Source organism: Muscardinus avellanarius (genome assembly GCF_963383645.1).
Source record: "Muscardinus avellanarius genome assembly, chromosome: 2".
NCBI classification, from domain to species: Eukaryota; Metazoa; Chordata; class Mammalia; order Rodentia; family Gliridae; genus Muscardinus; species Muscardinus avellanarius.
The window spans coordinates 169,539,312-169,554,776 of record NC_137787.1 but is presented as its reverse complement, the minus strand read 5'-3'; the positions used below and the strand labels follow the sequence as shown (position 1 = coordinate 169,554,776).

At 40.3% G+C, this 15,465-nt stretch overlaps 1 protein-coding gene across 7 annotated transcripts in view; it reads left to right on the top strand.

Annotated features, from left to right (window-relative positions):
• The window catches only part of TBC1D4 (TBC1 domain family member 4), a gene marked incomplete at both ends in the record, with an annotated part of 205,081 nt that extends 198,805 nt beyond the window's left edge, over positions 1-6,276 (top strand). For all 7 annotated transcript variants that reach the window (XM_080690091.1, XM_080690090.1, XM_080690089.1 and 4 more), the window contains 3 exons: positions 1,086-1,255; positions 4,761-4,937; positions 6,043-6,276. In XM_080690091.1, the coding sequence (XP_080546217.1) occupies positions 1,086-1,255; positions 4,761-4,937; positions 6,043-6,276 (581 nt within the window). The remainder of the gene's footprint in view (positions 1-1,085; positions 1,256-4,760; positions 4,938-6,042) is intronic.
• Positions 6,277-15,465: the final 9,189 nt, after the last annotated feature.

Below are 15,465 nucleotides of genomic sequence, written 5' to 3'. Positions count from 1 at the left end.
ATGTGTATGCACATATGAACTTAATATACGTGTATTTATATGTATTTCTCAGAGAAATATACAAAATCATTGTATATCAAATAAGAATGCTGTTTGGAGGAGTCTCTTTGACTCACCCTTGGGAATTTGATATCAGAGTTCAAGAAACAATGTCCCTTAGTCGTGTTTCTTGTTATGAGATTACGACTGAAGCTTTCAGCTGCACAAGAGTTGCTCAACCCTTTTCCCTAAATTTAGTGAAGAATAGAGACTGGCAGGGAAGGGAAAGATGCATGTGCAAAAAGAATGGCCATGTTTGAAATAATTCTTTCACGGTTCTTCTTTTTAAAAAGACATTCTGTTGTTTATTATTGATAAACTAATGGCATATATTGAAGGGACTAATCACAGGAAAGAATTTTCTACCTTTCACAAGTGTGGCATGCTTGTACTTGTAAGGAAGCAAAGTTTCGAGAAAAAGAAAAGGCTAGCTTTTCTTTTTCTCTTTTGGTTTAGGTTATTTTTTAGCCTCTCATTGGTGCATTGCAATTATATTTTACAGTCAGATACAAAGTGATAGAAACCTATGTGCACGCAGGGCTTGGTGTATTTGCCAACAAATAACGACTTGCATTGTTATTTGTTTTGGTTTTTCTTTTGAAGTTTTTTTTCTTTAATTTCCTGCTCTAATGTAGATTTAATTACATGTTAACTGGCTCATTTGCTTTTTTATTATGAGATCCTTGAATAGCACTAATTTGTTATGTTGATTTTTTTTATGTCCTATGTGAAGAAACCTCTCTCTTTGAGATTTACCTAGTCTCTATTAAGTTTGCCACTAACATTGGCAACCAGATATATAATTTATCCTTTGTTCCCCTCGTCTTATCTGAGATTTCTAATAAGAGGAATAGTAAGATACCTGCTTATTTGTTTCAACCATATTTAATTTTTTTTCTTAAAAACCTATATAGTTTCGGTCAGTTTTCTTTTGGAAATATTCTCCGACTTTGCTGCAGCAATAAAACAAACACCTTTAGCACGGAGTGTTATTTTTCACAATAGCAGATACATAATTTTGATCATGAAAATCATTTCTCTTTTAGATATTATTTTTCTTCAGGGAACTGAAGTCATATTCAAGGTTGCACTCAGCCTTCTGAGCAGCCAAGAGGCAGTTATAATGGAGTGTGAAAGCTTTGAAAACATTGTCGAATTCCTCAAAAGCACGCTACCCGATATGAATACCTCTGAAATGGAAAAAATTATTACCCAGGTATGATTCGAATGATAATAATAAGATATAAGATTTTATAGAACTTTCTCTACTGATTATGTAGTCAGTTCTTTAGTATAAATAAAGTAGTTTTGCTTGACAGGAGACTTTTTTTCAAATTAAAAAAAATTTTTGATCAGATACTTTTTACTTGGAAGTGAGATTGTTCTGAAATTTCTCCATTGTGACATTGTCTATCTGGCTATACACAGAAAATGTAGTTTAGTGTTACATCATGAGTTTTTCAGAAATCCTTTCCATTTTTGCTAATACGGAGACCAAAAAGAGCACTGACAGAAAGATCTGAGAATAAAATGAGACCCACCTGCTTTTGCAGTATTATTAATTATTTTGTAAAAAAATATATACAGGTCATGTGGTGAGAGCACAGGATTTGAAATTAGAAAATATTGGGTTTGCATTGTCTTCTAGCTCCTTTTACCTAAGAAAGATTTTACTGATGTTATTGTATGTTAAGTGTCCTTTTATTAGTTATTAGGCTTGCACACATTACCCTAATCTGAACCCTAGTTGCATCAGCTCCAAAATGGTACATGACTGACCTAAGAAGTTTTATGACCTTTAAATAAGGAGACATAGTCTCCATCTGATGATTCAAATGAAAGAACCATTTAGAAACTGTGGGTGGCGTTAAGGGAACTCAGCAGGGGTGTCCAGGCACCCAGGAACTGCAGAGGGAAGCTGTTCCTCCGTCGTGCTGAGGGGCAAGTGGAGGATGCGATAGTGCCAGCAGGATGGGTGAGAGCCAGGAGCACAGAGGAAGGGTCCCCAGCAGTTACCATGCTCTTGGTGAACCGGGCAGGGAAGGGTCAGGAAAAAAACACCCTGCCTTTTCCTCTGGCACCCTTTTAATTTGTTAGTAGCACCAGTTGGCCAAACCCGACCAGAAACGAGCCAGGAAGGACGTATGGGGTGTGCGCTTCACAGGCTCTGCTCCTGGGGTGTGGTCTAAGGGATGAGCAGAGAATGGATCTGGGTAGCAAGTGCAAAGGAGTCTGCATCCTGTGCCTCTGGCTCCTGGCTCTTCTCAGGCTTCAGGTGAATGGCAGTTGTGTACTGATGCTGTTCAGATGGATTGAACAAACTTGAAAACAGATTTGTAGACCCTACATTCATATTTTATGGGCTTTCATAAGCTGGGCACTTTCGGAAGGCATTTGGGATAGCAAGAGGGAGACACAAGTTTAGGGAAGAGAAAGGGAATTTGAAATTTATTCTGGCACCTGCCACCTACTAGTGGAATGAGTTTTGGCAAGTCACAACCTCTCTGTATCTTGACTTGCTCCCCTACAAATAGGGTGTAGCAGTAATTGATTCTATTGTGGTTTTATATTATAAGCTAAAGAATTTAAAATACCCTGATTTATACTATAATGTGCACTCTCATTATATTATGACATATAAAATTGTCTGGAATCTAAATCATAAGATTATTCTGTAAATATTGACAGTACTTATATGTTAAAATACTCAGCCGGACATGTTGGCACACGCTTATAATCCCAGCATCTGGGAGGCTGAAACAGGATCGCGATTTGTGGACAGCGGCCAGCCTCAACTACTTAGTGAGGCCCTCCGCAACTTGGTGAGACCCTGTTTCAAAATAAAGAATAAAAAAAATAGGAGCCAGGCGTGGTGGTGCACACTTGTAATCCTAGCATTTGGGAGTCTGAGACTAGAAGATCTGGGTTCATGGCTGGCTTCAGATACTTAGTGAGGCCTTTTGCAACTCAGTGAGACTGAGACCCTGTTTTAAAATAAATAATGAAAAATACAGAGCTAGGGTTGTAGCTCAGAGGTAGAATGGCACTGGGTTCCATCCCCAGTACCACAAAAATAAAAACTCTATAAGCTGAAAAGTGTAGCTTTGACTTACATGTCTCCTTACTTATCAGAAATATCTTTTGACAGGCAATCAGACTGTGTTTTTGTTGATTTGAAATCAGATATTACCTATTTTTTAAATTAACAAGGGAATTGTCTGGCTTTGCAGGGTTAATGAACCGAATTTATAGGCAGGTGGTTTTGGACTTGATATTAAAGAGAATTTCCTAACAATTAGATTTGATTAGCTGAAATATACTGCTGATACTGAAGGAGATCTTGGTGAGCTTAATGCTCACTGTATAATGCAAATTGTGCAGAAAAGCACACAAAAAAGTAACTATAAATTTCATCTGGAGATGACAGGTTTTGGTAGTATTACACATATCTCTCTGCATATGTATATGTATACCACTTCATATCTGAGAAATCATAATACATATGCTATTGTGTACCCTGGTTTTGTTTTGTTTTATTTTATTTTTGCAGTACTGGAAGTGGAACCTGGGGGCATTCTACCTCCAAGCTATACCCCCAGCCCTATTTTTTTTTTATTCTTTATTTTGAAACAAGGTCTTACTGAGTTGCAGAGAGCCTCACTAAGTAGCAGAGGCTGTCCTTGAATTGCGATCCTCCTGTCTTAGCCCCCCCCAAGTTCTGGTATTACAATGCACCACCAAGCCTGGCTGTGTACCCTGATTTTATTAATGTATATGTAAAGTATTGGATGTTTTTCCATGCTGATAAATACAGATCCACATCATCACTTTTAGTACATCATATCCCTACCTGCTAGGCAAGAAGAAGGTGGTGCTTGAGAGGATGACAATCCATATATCCCCTTATTGTTAAAATTCTATATCTGAGTATCTCTATTAGTAGTAGGGCCACTTTTTTGTGGCTTCTTTTTTGTCTCCCCAGTATCAGTATAGACACCATTCCTTAAGTGGCAGCACTGCCTCAATTTTCCCCACACAAGTCTAGACCAAGGAGGGTTCACCTGTCCTCAACTTCTAAGCCAGCAGCCTTTCCATTTGATGATAATACAGGAGTGTGGCAGCAGCCCCAAGGAAACTTTTCAGCTCTGGACAGAGCTCAGGGTGTGTCATGTTGAGGATTCTCTTATGGTGGAATCTCCAAAAGATTCCCAAGGGGCTCACATGGAAGAGAAAATGGATGAAGCTATTGATAAAGACCTTTTTGCTCCATCAACAAACACATTAGAGTGCTCTGGGTCTCTGTATGATACAAATAACCTATTCAGTTTTGCGTACTAATCAGCAATGATGATCTCTAACAAAGATGATAATCGCTCAGTAATTAAGCTTTTAATCTGGTGTATTCCATTTTGGGCGGTAATTACTAGATTGTAAATATCTTGGTTGCAAAATACCCTTGGACATTCATTTATTCCTGTGATTTGGTCTCATGAGAATGTTTCAACTCTGTAGAAATATTCTGTGGGTTCTTATATCGACAGTCTAATCTATCTCTAATCTGTTCTTGTTTTGATAGTCACACCTCTTTTTTCTTGCTCATGTTTATTAACATTCCACAATAATAGTCATTTAGAAGCCAACATGACATATGCCAGTATGCAGAGATGGCTTGCTGGTGTACAAACTGAAGGCCAGGCTAACCTGTGCCCTTCCCACGGCAGGTTTTTGAGATGGACATTTCTAAGCAGTTGCATGCCTACGAGGTGGAATATCACGTGCTTCAGGACGAGCTGCAGGAGTCATCGTATCCCTGTGAGGACCACGAACCTGTGGAGAAGCTGGAGAGGGCCAACAGCCATCTGAAAAGGCAGAACATGGACCTCCTGGAAAAGTTACAGGTATATATATATATATATATATATATATATATATATATATATATATATATATATATATAAGGATTTGACTGAAGAAGGGTGTGAATGTCTCGTGCCCGCATAGGGCAATGCTGGGAATGCTAGTGTTGTGTATGTGGATTGAACCGCTGCTAAGGGCTGGTGTATCAGATTGTGTTCAAGTGTCCTGGGGGCTCCAAATGTACTTATGATGTAAATATATATCACTTGAGAGGAAAAAACGCACCCCACAAAATGGTGGAATGGCAATTCAAAGCAGAACCTGGCTGACCTCAAATTTCTAATGTGCCTTCCTTGGGCTACCCTCCCCAGTCGCTGGGATTATGAGCATGCACTTGTTTTATATTCATATTTATTCTTAATTGCTATAGACTCTTTAATTGGCAGTTCTTTGTAGTCATCCTCAAGTTTCTTGGGCACTTCTGACACCCGGTTAGATCACTGGGATCTCAAGTATATGTTTAAAAAACCCTGCATTTCCAGCCGGAGGTTAAAGTCTTTTTGAGCACCGAAAGTCTCAAAAATACTTTCTGAGTCTGCTTCTTCAGACAAGATAGACAGCAGTGTGAGTGGAGAGGGGGCCTCAGCATTGTGGGTGATCGTTTCGTTTTGCCTTATTGGTATAGGCAAGGAGTGAGGATGGATAATTTAGTAGTTATATTTTTGAGCAGCCTATAAATCTTCATTTTATTTGCTTTACATAAAATATGTATATTTTATGGAATATATATATATATGTATATATATATGTATATTATGTGGTGCTGGGGATTGAGCCCAGGGGCATTCTATCTCCAAGCTACACCCCCAGCCCTACTTTTTATTTTTTATTTTTAAAACGGGTTCTAAGTTGCAGAGGGCCTGGCTAAGTAACTGAGGCTGGCCGCAAACCTGCAATCTTCCTGTCTCCACCTCCCAAGTACAGGGACCACAAGCAGGCGCCGCCATGCCCGGCTTGCTTCGCATACTTTCTTATTAGGTGATTTGATGTCATTGGTGACTATAGATATGAGGCCTGGCATAATAAAGAACAAGACTCTTTTAAAATTGTGATTGGGAGGATCTTTTCCTTTCTTTTCCCTAACAGATGGCTCATGCTAAAATCCAGGCCTTGGAATCAAACTTGGAAACTCTTTTGACCAGAGAGACCAAAATGAAGACTTTAATCCGGACCCTGGAACAAGAAAAAATGGCTTATCAAAAGACAGTGGAGCAGATCCGGAAGCTGCTGCCTGCAGATGCTCTGGCCACTTGCGAAGTGTTGCTGAAAGACCTCAACTGCAACCCTAACAACAAAGCCAAGGCAGGAAACAAGCCATAACCCAGAGCGGGTGTCCTCAGTGGAAAGCGCTTCTTACAACAGTGGAGGGGAGCTGCTGCAGGTGGGGGAACCGCCCAGCGCCGGTGCCCGGCTCCTGCTCAGCTGGAGCGCCTAGCACGCAATCCCAAGCCATTGTACATATATACAGACTGGTTTTTCTTCTTGTTGCTAACTATGTACATATATATAAAATGAACATCAAGAGTTCAGGCTTTCAAATAAAACACGTAGATGTATATTTAGATCTTTTTCTTTTTTAAGTCAGAACTTCATGAAATCCGCACCAAAGGGAAGTTCAGCTTAAATTCCCCTTGGGCACATGTGAAATCTCTTTGTCTCTCTAGTGAAACAGAGCTAGCGCATCCTTGTATATTGAAATATACTTGAAAAAAATGAATGTATCTTTTTCTCCAAAGAGCAGCATGTTTCACTTACATGGTGGAAAGGTGGAGACATTTATGTAACTGTCTGTATATGTGTCTTAAACTCTACTGACATTGTCTGTAGGAGGAGAATGACTGTTGCTAGTCTGCCCTTGGGCATTTGGGGAAGGTGGGGCTCTTCTGCTCTTCGTGCCAATTAGCATCCTGCTAGTCCCGAGTTTTGAGTCTGGTGAGGCTCCCCGTTAGACAAACACAGGAGAAAGCGGACATGCCAGCTGAGTCTATCCAGCTCAAGGAAAAAAAGAATGTTGCTAATCTTGTGGCAAATTAGACCAGCATTGATGCTCAAATGAAAAGTGCTAAGCCTCCAATGTACAATTCAGGACCTGCATTGGCTGGGTTGGCTTTCTACCTTTTTATTTAAGTGACTTCTGCAGTTGTGAACTGTAACTTGGCGCTATAGTAACCAAGTGACAAAAACGTGCCATTTCCCCACCAAATTCTGAGAGCCTTCCATTTCGTTCTAACATGAATTTTTAGGACAAGGAAGCACAATTAGGTTGATTTTTCCGAAGACGATGTACTGTGTTCAGATACTTTTTTTTTCCCTTCTTTTTGCCAATTGACAGAATCTAATTAGCTTGTAATCATTCTCCCCTTTCATGTGAAAATTCAAGTGAACTGTGAAATGTTAGAAACAACCCGTTGAAATCCTCTGGAAGGGACCGGGAGAGCAGCAGGGGCCCAACTAAAACCTGCAATTCTGCATTTGACTCCCAACTTCCGCTGCCTGCAAATAGCTTATTAGAGGACATTCATACACGCTGGATACATGAAGGAAAGTAATTTGCAAAGCACACGTGCAGCACATTCTCCATTGCAGAGATGATTTTAGGATGGTGCCGCTGGAGATCGCAGCCGTTTTTCCAGGTGGTACTTATGGTCACCGCTCTTTTCAGTACTTGTATTTCCACAGATGGATTATTTGGGGGTAATTTTCCTCAAAAAGAGTTCGTGACACACTCGCAGAAATTTATTATAGGGTTTCAGAAAACTCTGATCGGCAGATGACAAGCATCTGAAACCCCTTTAACAACTGTTACCCAGTGCAAATGTAATGGCTCTCCCTAGAGAACGGCGTGCCCTTAGATACAGGTGGTTTCTTAACAGACAAGCAAGTCTTATTACTAAGTCACATTCTTGTAACTTCTAGGTTTTGGAAAATGCTGATTCTATTTGTAGGAGTTTTTTTTTTTTTTTTTTTTCCTACCAGGAATATGACAAACATTATCTTCTTACTTCCTGGTGATGAATATTGCCTTCTGCATGTGATAAACAAGTGGTACCCAAAGAAGCTTCAAGTTGGGAAGGAGACTTTTTCTGTTATTCAGTTTAAAGTAAACTTTATGGCCGGGTGTGGTGGTACACGCTTGTCATCCCATTACATGGGAGGCTGAGACAGGAGGATCGTGTTCATGGCCGACCTCCGCTATTTAGTGAGGCTCTCCACAGTGTAGTGAGATCCTGTTTCATAATAAAGAATAAAAAATAGGGCTGGGGGTGTAGCTTAGAGGTAGAATGCCCCTGGGCTCCATCCTCAGTACCACAAAAAAAAAAAATTATTTTGGATGTTTGGAGTTGACATTACGAGTTACAGTGTGGTGTTCAGAGACTGAGATGACCTGGAAACTGTATTTTCTTTTGAAAATGAAATTTTCTTTCTCATTTGTGATTTTTTTTAAAGTGTTGCACCATTTATGCTCCATACATGTTACATCTTCATCAGGTGAATGTAATGTCGAGTTCATTTTCAATAAATATGTTGTTGCAGTTTCTTCAGCTTATTGGTTTTACTTTTGTTACTTTTGGAGGAGGGAAGAAGGTTTTGGTTAGAGGCCTTTAACAAAACCTGCATGAGTTGGATTGTCATTGCTTAAAATTGATAGAATGAGCCAGGCATGGTGGCGCACGCTTGTAATCCCAGCACTTGGGAGGCTGAGACAGGAGGATCGCACGGGTTCAAAGCCAGCTTCATCTACTTAGTGAGGCTCTCAGCACCTTAGTGAGACCCTACTTCCAAATAAAAATATAAAATAGGTCTGGGAGTATAGCCTGGAGGTAGAAGGCACCTGGGTTCCATCCCCAGTACCACACACACCACACACACACACACACACACACACACACACACACACACACACACACACACAATTGATAGACTGATAATTCTTCCTAACAGAATCCAAGACAACAAAAACAACTTGACAAATATTTGTGAATGTACATTCTTAGCAGTTTTCAACTTCTTTCTCAAGTCTTTTGCTTATGTGAATAGAAAGAAAAAGGCTACACACAGATTTAGATTCTGTTCCTTTGTTTCCTTTTTCTTTTCATCTTTTGTAGTACTGGGGATTGAACCCAGGGTCATTCCACCTCCAAGCTACACCTACTTTTCTATTTTATTTTAAAATTTGAAGCAGGGTCTCACTAATAAGTTGGTGAGGGTCTTGCTAAGTTGGTGGCAGTGGCCTTGAACCTGCGACACTCCTGTCTCATCCTCCCAAGTACTGGGATTAAAGATGTGCACCACTAGCCGGGCGCGGTGGCGTAGGCTTGTAATCCCAGCATTCGGGAGGCTGAGACCTGAGGATCGCGGTTTGCGGACAGCCTCAGCTACTTAGACCCTTTGCAACTCAGTGAGACCCGGTTTCAAAATAAAGAATAAAAAATAGGGCAGAGGGTGTAGCTCGGAGGTAGAATGCCCTGGGTTCCATCCCCAGACCCGCAAAGAAAAAAAAAAAAAAAAAGATGTGCGCCACTATACCCGGCCCTTCTCCTTTGTATTTTATGTTCTCTCATATATAGCAAGAAAGATAAAATAGGAAAATACAAAATTTCTGGTTGGAGTAATTGCTTATGAATAAGAGTTACTGTCACTTGCTGATGGGTATGATATGAATGTATTTACATAAAAATAGATCTTTTATGTTATTCTCGAATTTTCTATTGCTTCCTTTCTGTGCTTCCAGCTAATTCCCAGTTCTAGATCTTTCCCCTCTCTGGGGTTGAGCCACTAAGACCCACCCTCTGCTTGCTTTTAGCTATAAATATTAAGTGCTGCATACTATATGCAATTGGTATCATATGCCATGTATTGCATATTGTACCATAGATTTAAAACATTACAGAACATGATATGAATAAAATAGGGCTTTTTGACTGAGTAATCCAGAAAAATTATTTACAAAGAACAATGTGGATAATAGTCCCTGTAGTCACAATACTGATTAAAAAATATATGTATATATGTATGTATATGTCTATGTACATATGTATATGTACATAACATACTTGTGTTATACTGATATTATACTGAAACTGAGACCCTATGTCCCACACCGTTTATGGTCTATATTAAAATTTTGCTATCCATCACAGTGGTACTGTTCATCAGAATAATTTCACAATTCCAATAGATTCTTATCCAGAAAAATAACTGTTCATTGTCAAAATTTGTAAGAAGGTCTATGAACTTTTCAACAGATAATTTATATCCTAAGACTGTTTGAGCACCTCATTTTGAAACCTTCACCTTGCTCTTTCTGCCAGCCATAAACAATAAATCATAGTCATAACCTATTCTTTTCAAGTGCCCCTGAAATACCTACCTTAACCTCAACTTCTCTTCGGAGACGGTAGAAGCTCCGTGGAGTTTGCCCTCTTTCCTCTTATGATAGGCACTAAACTCAGCTCTGTGTTATCAAGCAGTATGTTGATGGTGTTTGATAATAGCGTCTATTTCATACACACAGAATTTATAATGTACATGCTATTATTATCTTTTTCTTTATCTCATCCTCAATTTCTATTTTGTTTCAGATCTCTGTTATTCTTATCATTTCATGCCATAATCGGTGGCTCTAGGTAGAGTCAGTGTTGAACTTCCTAGAAGCCAACAGTAATAGAATGCAGCAAAACTTTTGACTTGTCAAAGTATTTTATTTCCTATCATGCAGGTAAAGCCAATAAATGTAATTGGGCACTAACATGAAGTATTTCTGAAATCCACTAAATAAGAGAAATACAAGATTTATTGAAATAAAATACATTTTGCTCTCATCTGTTCTAAACTGAGTACCTTCTGGGTCTGAAAGCTTTGTGATCTAATTGAATACATTTGCATACCTAAAGAAGGATTAGTTTAGCTTAATCCAAAAAGAATTGGTTGGTTTTAGAAGAAAGAAAACTTGGCAGGTTCTGGGAGATCTGGCTGGCAGGCATCTTTGCCCAGCCCCCTGGCAAACTGCTCTTACTGTTAAACTGGGAGCCCTGGTCTCTGGAATCCATGTGTTCTGGCCTTTCTGACAAGCCCGTCCCCACTGAGAGACCAGCTTGTCATCCGTGTTGGGCAGTTGTGCTGAACCTTCAATCCCTGGGCTCCCTCAGGGTAACCATCTATTGATAATGTTGCTTTTTTTTTTATTTTTTTTTCTGCTACTGAGAAATACTAGGCAAGGTATACAACTGCAAATAATCAACTCTTTGTGACAGTTCTGGTTTTCCGCATAAATCAAAAAGACATTCCGGACTACCCATACTAATGCACACACATCTGTGCTGATTAGTGCACAATTCACAATTGCCAAACCATGGAACCAGCAGAGATGTCCATCAACAGATGAATGGATTACAAAATGATGGGACATACACACAATGGAAGTCTACTCAACCAAAAAGAAAAACAAAATTATGTCATTTGCAGGGAAATAGATGGAAGTGGAGAATATAGGAGAGCTGGAGATTCTATGAGTCAACCCATGAAAAATGAATCTGTAGTTTGGGAAATAATCCAATTGCCCAGCCTTCAAGGCCACACACTAGAGCAAACACACCAGGGTAAGAGACACGTTATGGGAATAATAATTATTATTATTACACAAAAAGATGCCTGGAGCATGGAATTCTAATGCCAGGCAAATCAGTTTTCTCATTAATAATGCTGCTTTGCCAACGTAGGAGGAGTAATTTTTCTCAGAGCTACTCAAATGTTGCTAATATCCACATTTTCCCTTGCAAAGTAAAATTTTTAAGTGGTCTGATGTTTCCCTTCTCAAGTTGAGTTAATTTACAAATGCACAGTTGTTGATCTCAACAGAACATATTATTCAGAAGTAATCATTGCAGTTAAAATGCACGTCACACTCTGTGTTCAGGAATATGTGAGAAAATGTTCCACCATGAAGTGAGAGCATTTACTAGGTTGACTTTTGCCAACTTGTGCATGTTCAGTTTTCTTTATGTCTGTGTTCTATTTTGTTTAGCAAATAATTACTCTATTCCAAGTCCTCTCTGCTCCCTAATTTAGCCTTTCTATAGTAAATTGGGTGCTTAGAGGAAGAAATCACCATTCGCTGTTTTAAGTCTACTAAAGCTTATATAATTAGAGTTTTCATTAGCACTTTAGTAGTACTTATATTTAATACCCCAAGGCAAGGTAGGGAGGCAGGGACCAAGACCAGAGTGAGTAGACAGGCTCTTCTTTCTACTTTTCCTCCAGTTAAGCTTATGATCAGCCATGTACATCCTTGGATCAACTGTCTAACATATTTAAAGACTCAACAAAACAAACAACAACAACAACAAAACATACTGTTTTCACAAAAGGATTTCAAGATATAAGTGCAAAACTGGAAACTATCCTTGCTTACAATTGTATTTTTCAGTTCCTCTATTCTTCCCAAGCTAGAGGAAGTAAACAAAGGGCTATTAGGAGCGGAGTCCTCTGCCTTGAAGGCACAGCTGCAATCAAAACCCTGCTGCCTTGTATGTCGAGCTGGTCCTCTGCAGGACTGACTGGAGGTGACGGCCTCACATTGTCATATGGAGTTGGGTGGCATGAGGAAACCCCATGCTTTTGAAGGTACTTTATTCAGCTGGTTGGTCGCCAGCTCCAGCTTACTGGTGTCCACGGCAAGTTACATGGAAGAACTAGTTTAGTTTCTTGCATTTTTTAGTGTATTGAGATGAGTTGTTGGTGACCTCTTACAAGACCTAGTTCCCATGCCTTGGGAGCAGGGGTATATATCTCAGACTTCCCTCTAAATTTATTTCTGGAGAATGCTTATACGAAATAAAAGGTAAACAGTATATATGGCCAAAAAGTTTGGGAACTGATGGATTAAAGAACATTACTCAAACCTCTTCACTTCCAGCTAGGCATGGTGGCACAGGCCTATAATCCCAATACTTGGAAGGCTGAGACAGGAGTATCCAGGTTCGAGGACAGTCTTGGCAATGTAGCAAGACTCTTGGCAACCTAGTGAAACTCTATTTCAAAACAAAAATATAAAAAGGGCTGAGGGTGTAGCTCAGAGATAGAATGACCCTGGGTTCAAGTCCCAGTGCCATGAAATAGAGAGGGAGAGAGGGGGGCGGGGGGAGGCTGACTCTTTACTGCTTTAACCAGCTACAGCTCCTAAGGAAGAAGACACATGTTCAGGGAAAATGGGAAGGTTCCATAAAGTATAAAAGCTGCTGCGGGAGAGAGGGCCAAGAGCTGCAAAAGCTGCCCCAGAGCATCCACGAGCTGTCCCCCATGGCCCAGAGCTCCTCAGAGCTATACTTTCTTATAGGGCCCACTGGAAAGGGAGTGGTACATGGGACAACAGGCTCCTTCTTTGAAGCTTTCTGGTTCACAAAAGGTGGGAATTCCTTTTAGATAAGAATCCTAGGGACCTGGGCATGGTGGCACACTCATGTAATCCCAGCATTTGGGGAGGCTGAGACAGGAGAATCACATTCGTGGCCAGCCTCAGCTACTTAGTGAGGCCCTTTGCAACTCAGTGAGACCCTGTTTCAAAATAAATAATAAAAAATGAGTCTGGAGGTGTAGCTTGAAGGTAGAATGCCCTTGGTACCATCCCCAATAACACACACACACACACACACACACACACACACACACAAAGAAAAAAATAGAAAAAAGAAAAAGAATCCCCAGGAGCAGCAACATGAAGCTGGGGTACAGGGCTCTTTAACAAAAAGTGTGACTTTTCTGGGAATCTGCCTGAAGGGGAACAAAACTTTGACAAATGTAATGCTTTCAGGTTTAATCACCTCAGGAATTTCCTTAGCCAGCCCATTATGATTTAAAAGTAAGGGCTGGAGTTTTTAAGAATAACCAAACTCTGTTATTAATCAGAATCTGAGCACTGACTATTCTCAGGCACGGCTGAAATGTGCATCAGTTCAATTTAGTTCACACAAAGTTTACTGAATATCTGACGTGTGTACCATCCTAGTTGAGAGAAACACAGATACAGATCTACTGAATATCTGACGTGTGTACTGTCTTAGTTCAGAGAAACACAGATACAGATGTGCATTTCAGTTAGGTCAGTCCTATAATAGAACATTTGAAGCTTTTCTTGTACATAATAAAGAAAACAATGAGCTGTATTCAGGATGGCAGGTAGGAAGGCAATGGGAAATCAGAGTACCTTATTACTGAGCCTTGAAGACTTAGAAGAGGATGGACAGGGAGTCAAGGTGTGAATGGTGGTGTCATGGTGGGTGGGGGACAACTTGTAAAGGCATAAGACAGAAACTATTGGCTAGACTTTAATATTCCGTGATGAATTCCTTGATTCTATTCTTCAAAACATTACATCTCTTGTGACTAATTCTGCTTCCCAAATACCATGATATCCAGGAAGTGATGATTAAAAACAAATTTCTGGGTTCCATATACTCTTCTTCTAATACAAAACAAGAGTTAACCATCAAGGGTGGATTTACTTGTGAAGCTGTTGTTCCAGGGCCCTCCATTTGCATGAGATCCTTCCAAGATTACACATTGCCTTCCAGTTTAATAATTTCATATCATTTCTTTCAAAGGAGGGAGAGCAAATTATATAAAGTGCAGATCCCACAAAGCTTAAATCTGTCCCTAGCTGTCATTTATCCTATGATGTCATCAATTGGCTTAGTCAGAAGATGTCAACAACAAAGGGATTTGAACTGGGAATATTTAATACTACATAAATGGAACTGGAGTGTGGAGATTAGCTAGTGAGGAGTAAAAAGAACTTGGGAGGATATAGAGCAGCAGATCCAGGGGCCATCCTTTGAAACCTGAGAGAAGCTGAGGAAGGAATAAATCCGGAACATGTGCCCCCCTCCCCAAACCCTCACCCCAAGGCTGAGAGGCAGACTTTATTGGAGGGTGGTTGTGGCGCCTTGGGTGGTGGGTACTTTATTGAGGATGTGAACTTCAAAAGGCATCCCTGGGGAGCTATGTATGAACAGCTGGCAGGCCATTGACACTTACTTGATGAGACTGTGTACAGGAGTGTCCATGGGAAAGCCAGGTATGAGCTTGGGCAGTGACATGTTCTGCTGACCAATTGGTTCCCCAAGACCCTGGGGCTGGGGAAGCTGCCTGCTCTGTAGCAGCTGGTGCGGTGGAAGCTTACCCAAAGCCTTACCTCAACAGCCAGGTGCAAAAGCTCCTTCCCCCTAACATTATGTTAAGTGAGATTACCAAGCACAAATAGAGAAGGGACATATGTTTTCTCTAATACATACAAGCTAGGGAGTATTTGGGATACCAGAGGGATTCCAGATAATGAAGGGAAAACCTCAGAAAAGCTAGGAAAGAAGAGTAGGGGAGGAAGAATCTCAGTTCATTCATGGAAATGGGACTGTGTACACATGTGAATATAACATTGTTAACCTGGACACTCGGTATACAGAGGAGGGAAATGGGGAAGCGAGGACGGGGAGAGCACCGGTACTGTGTGAATAT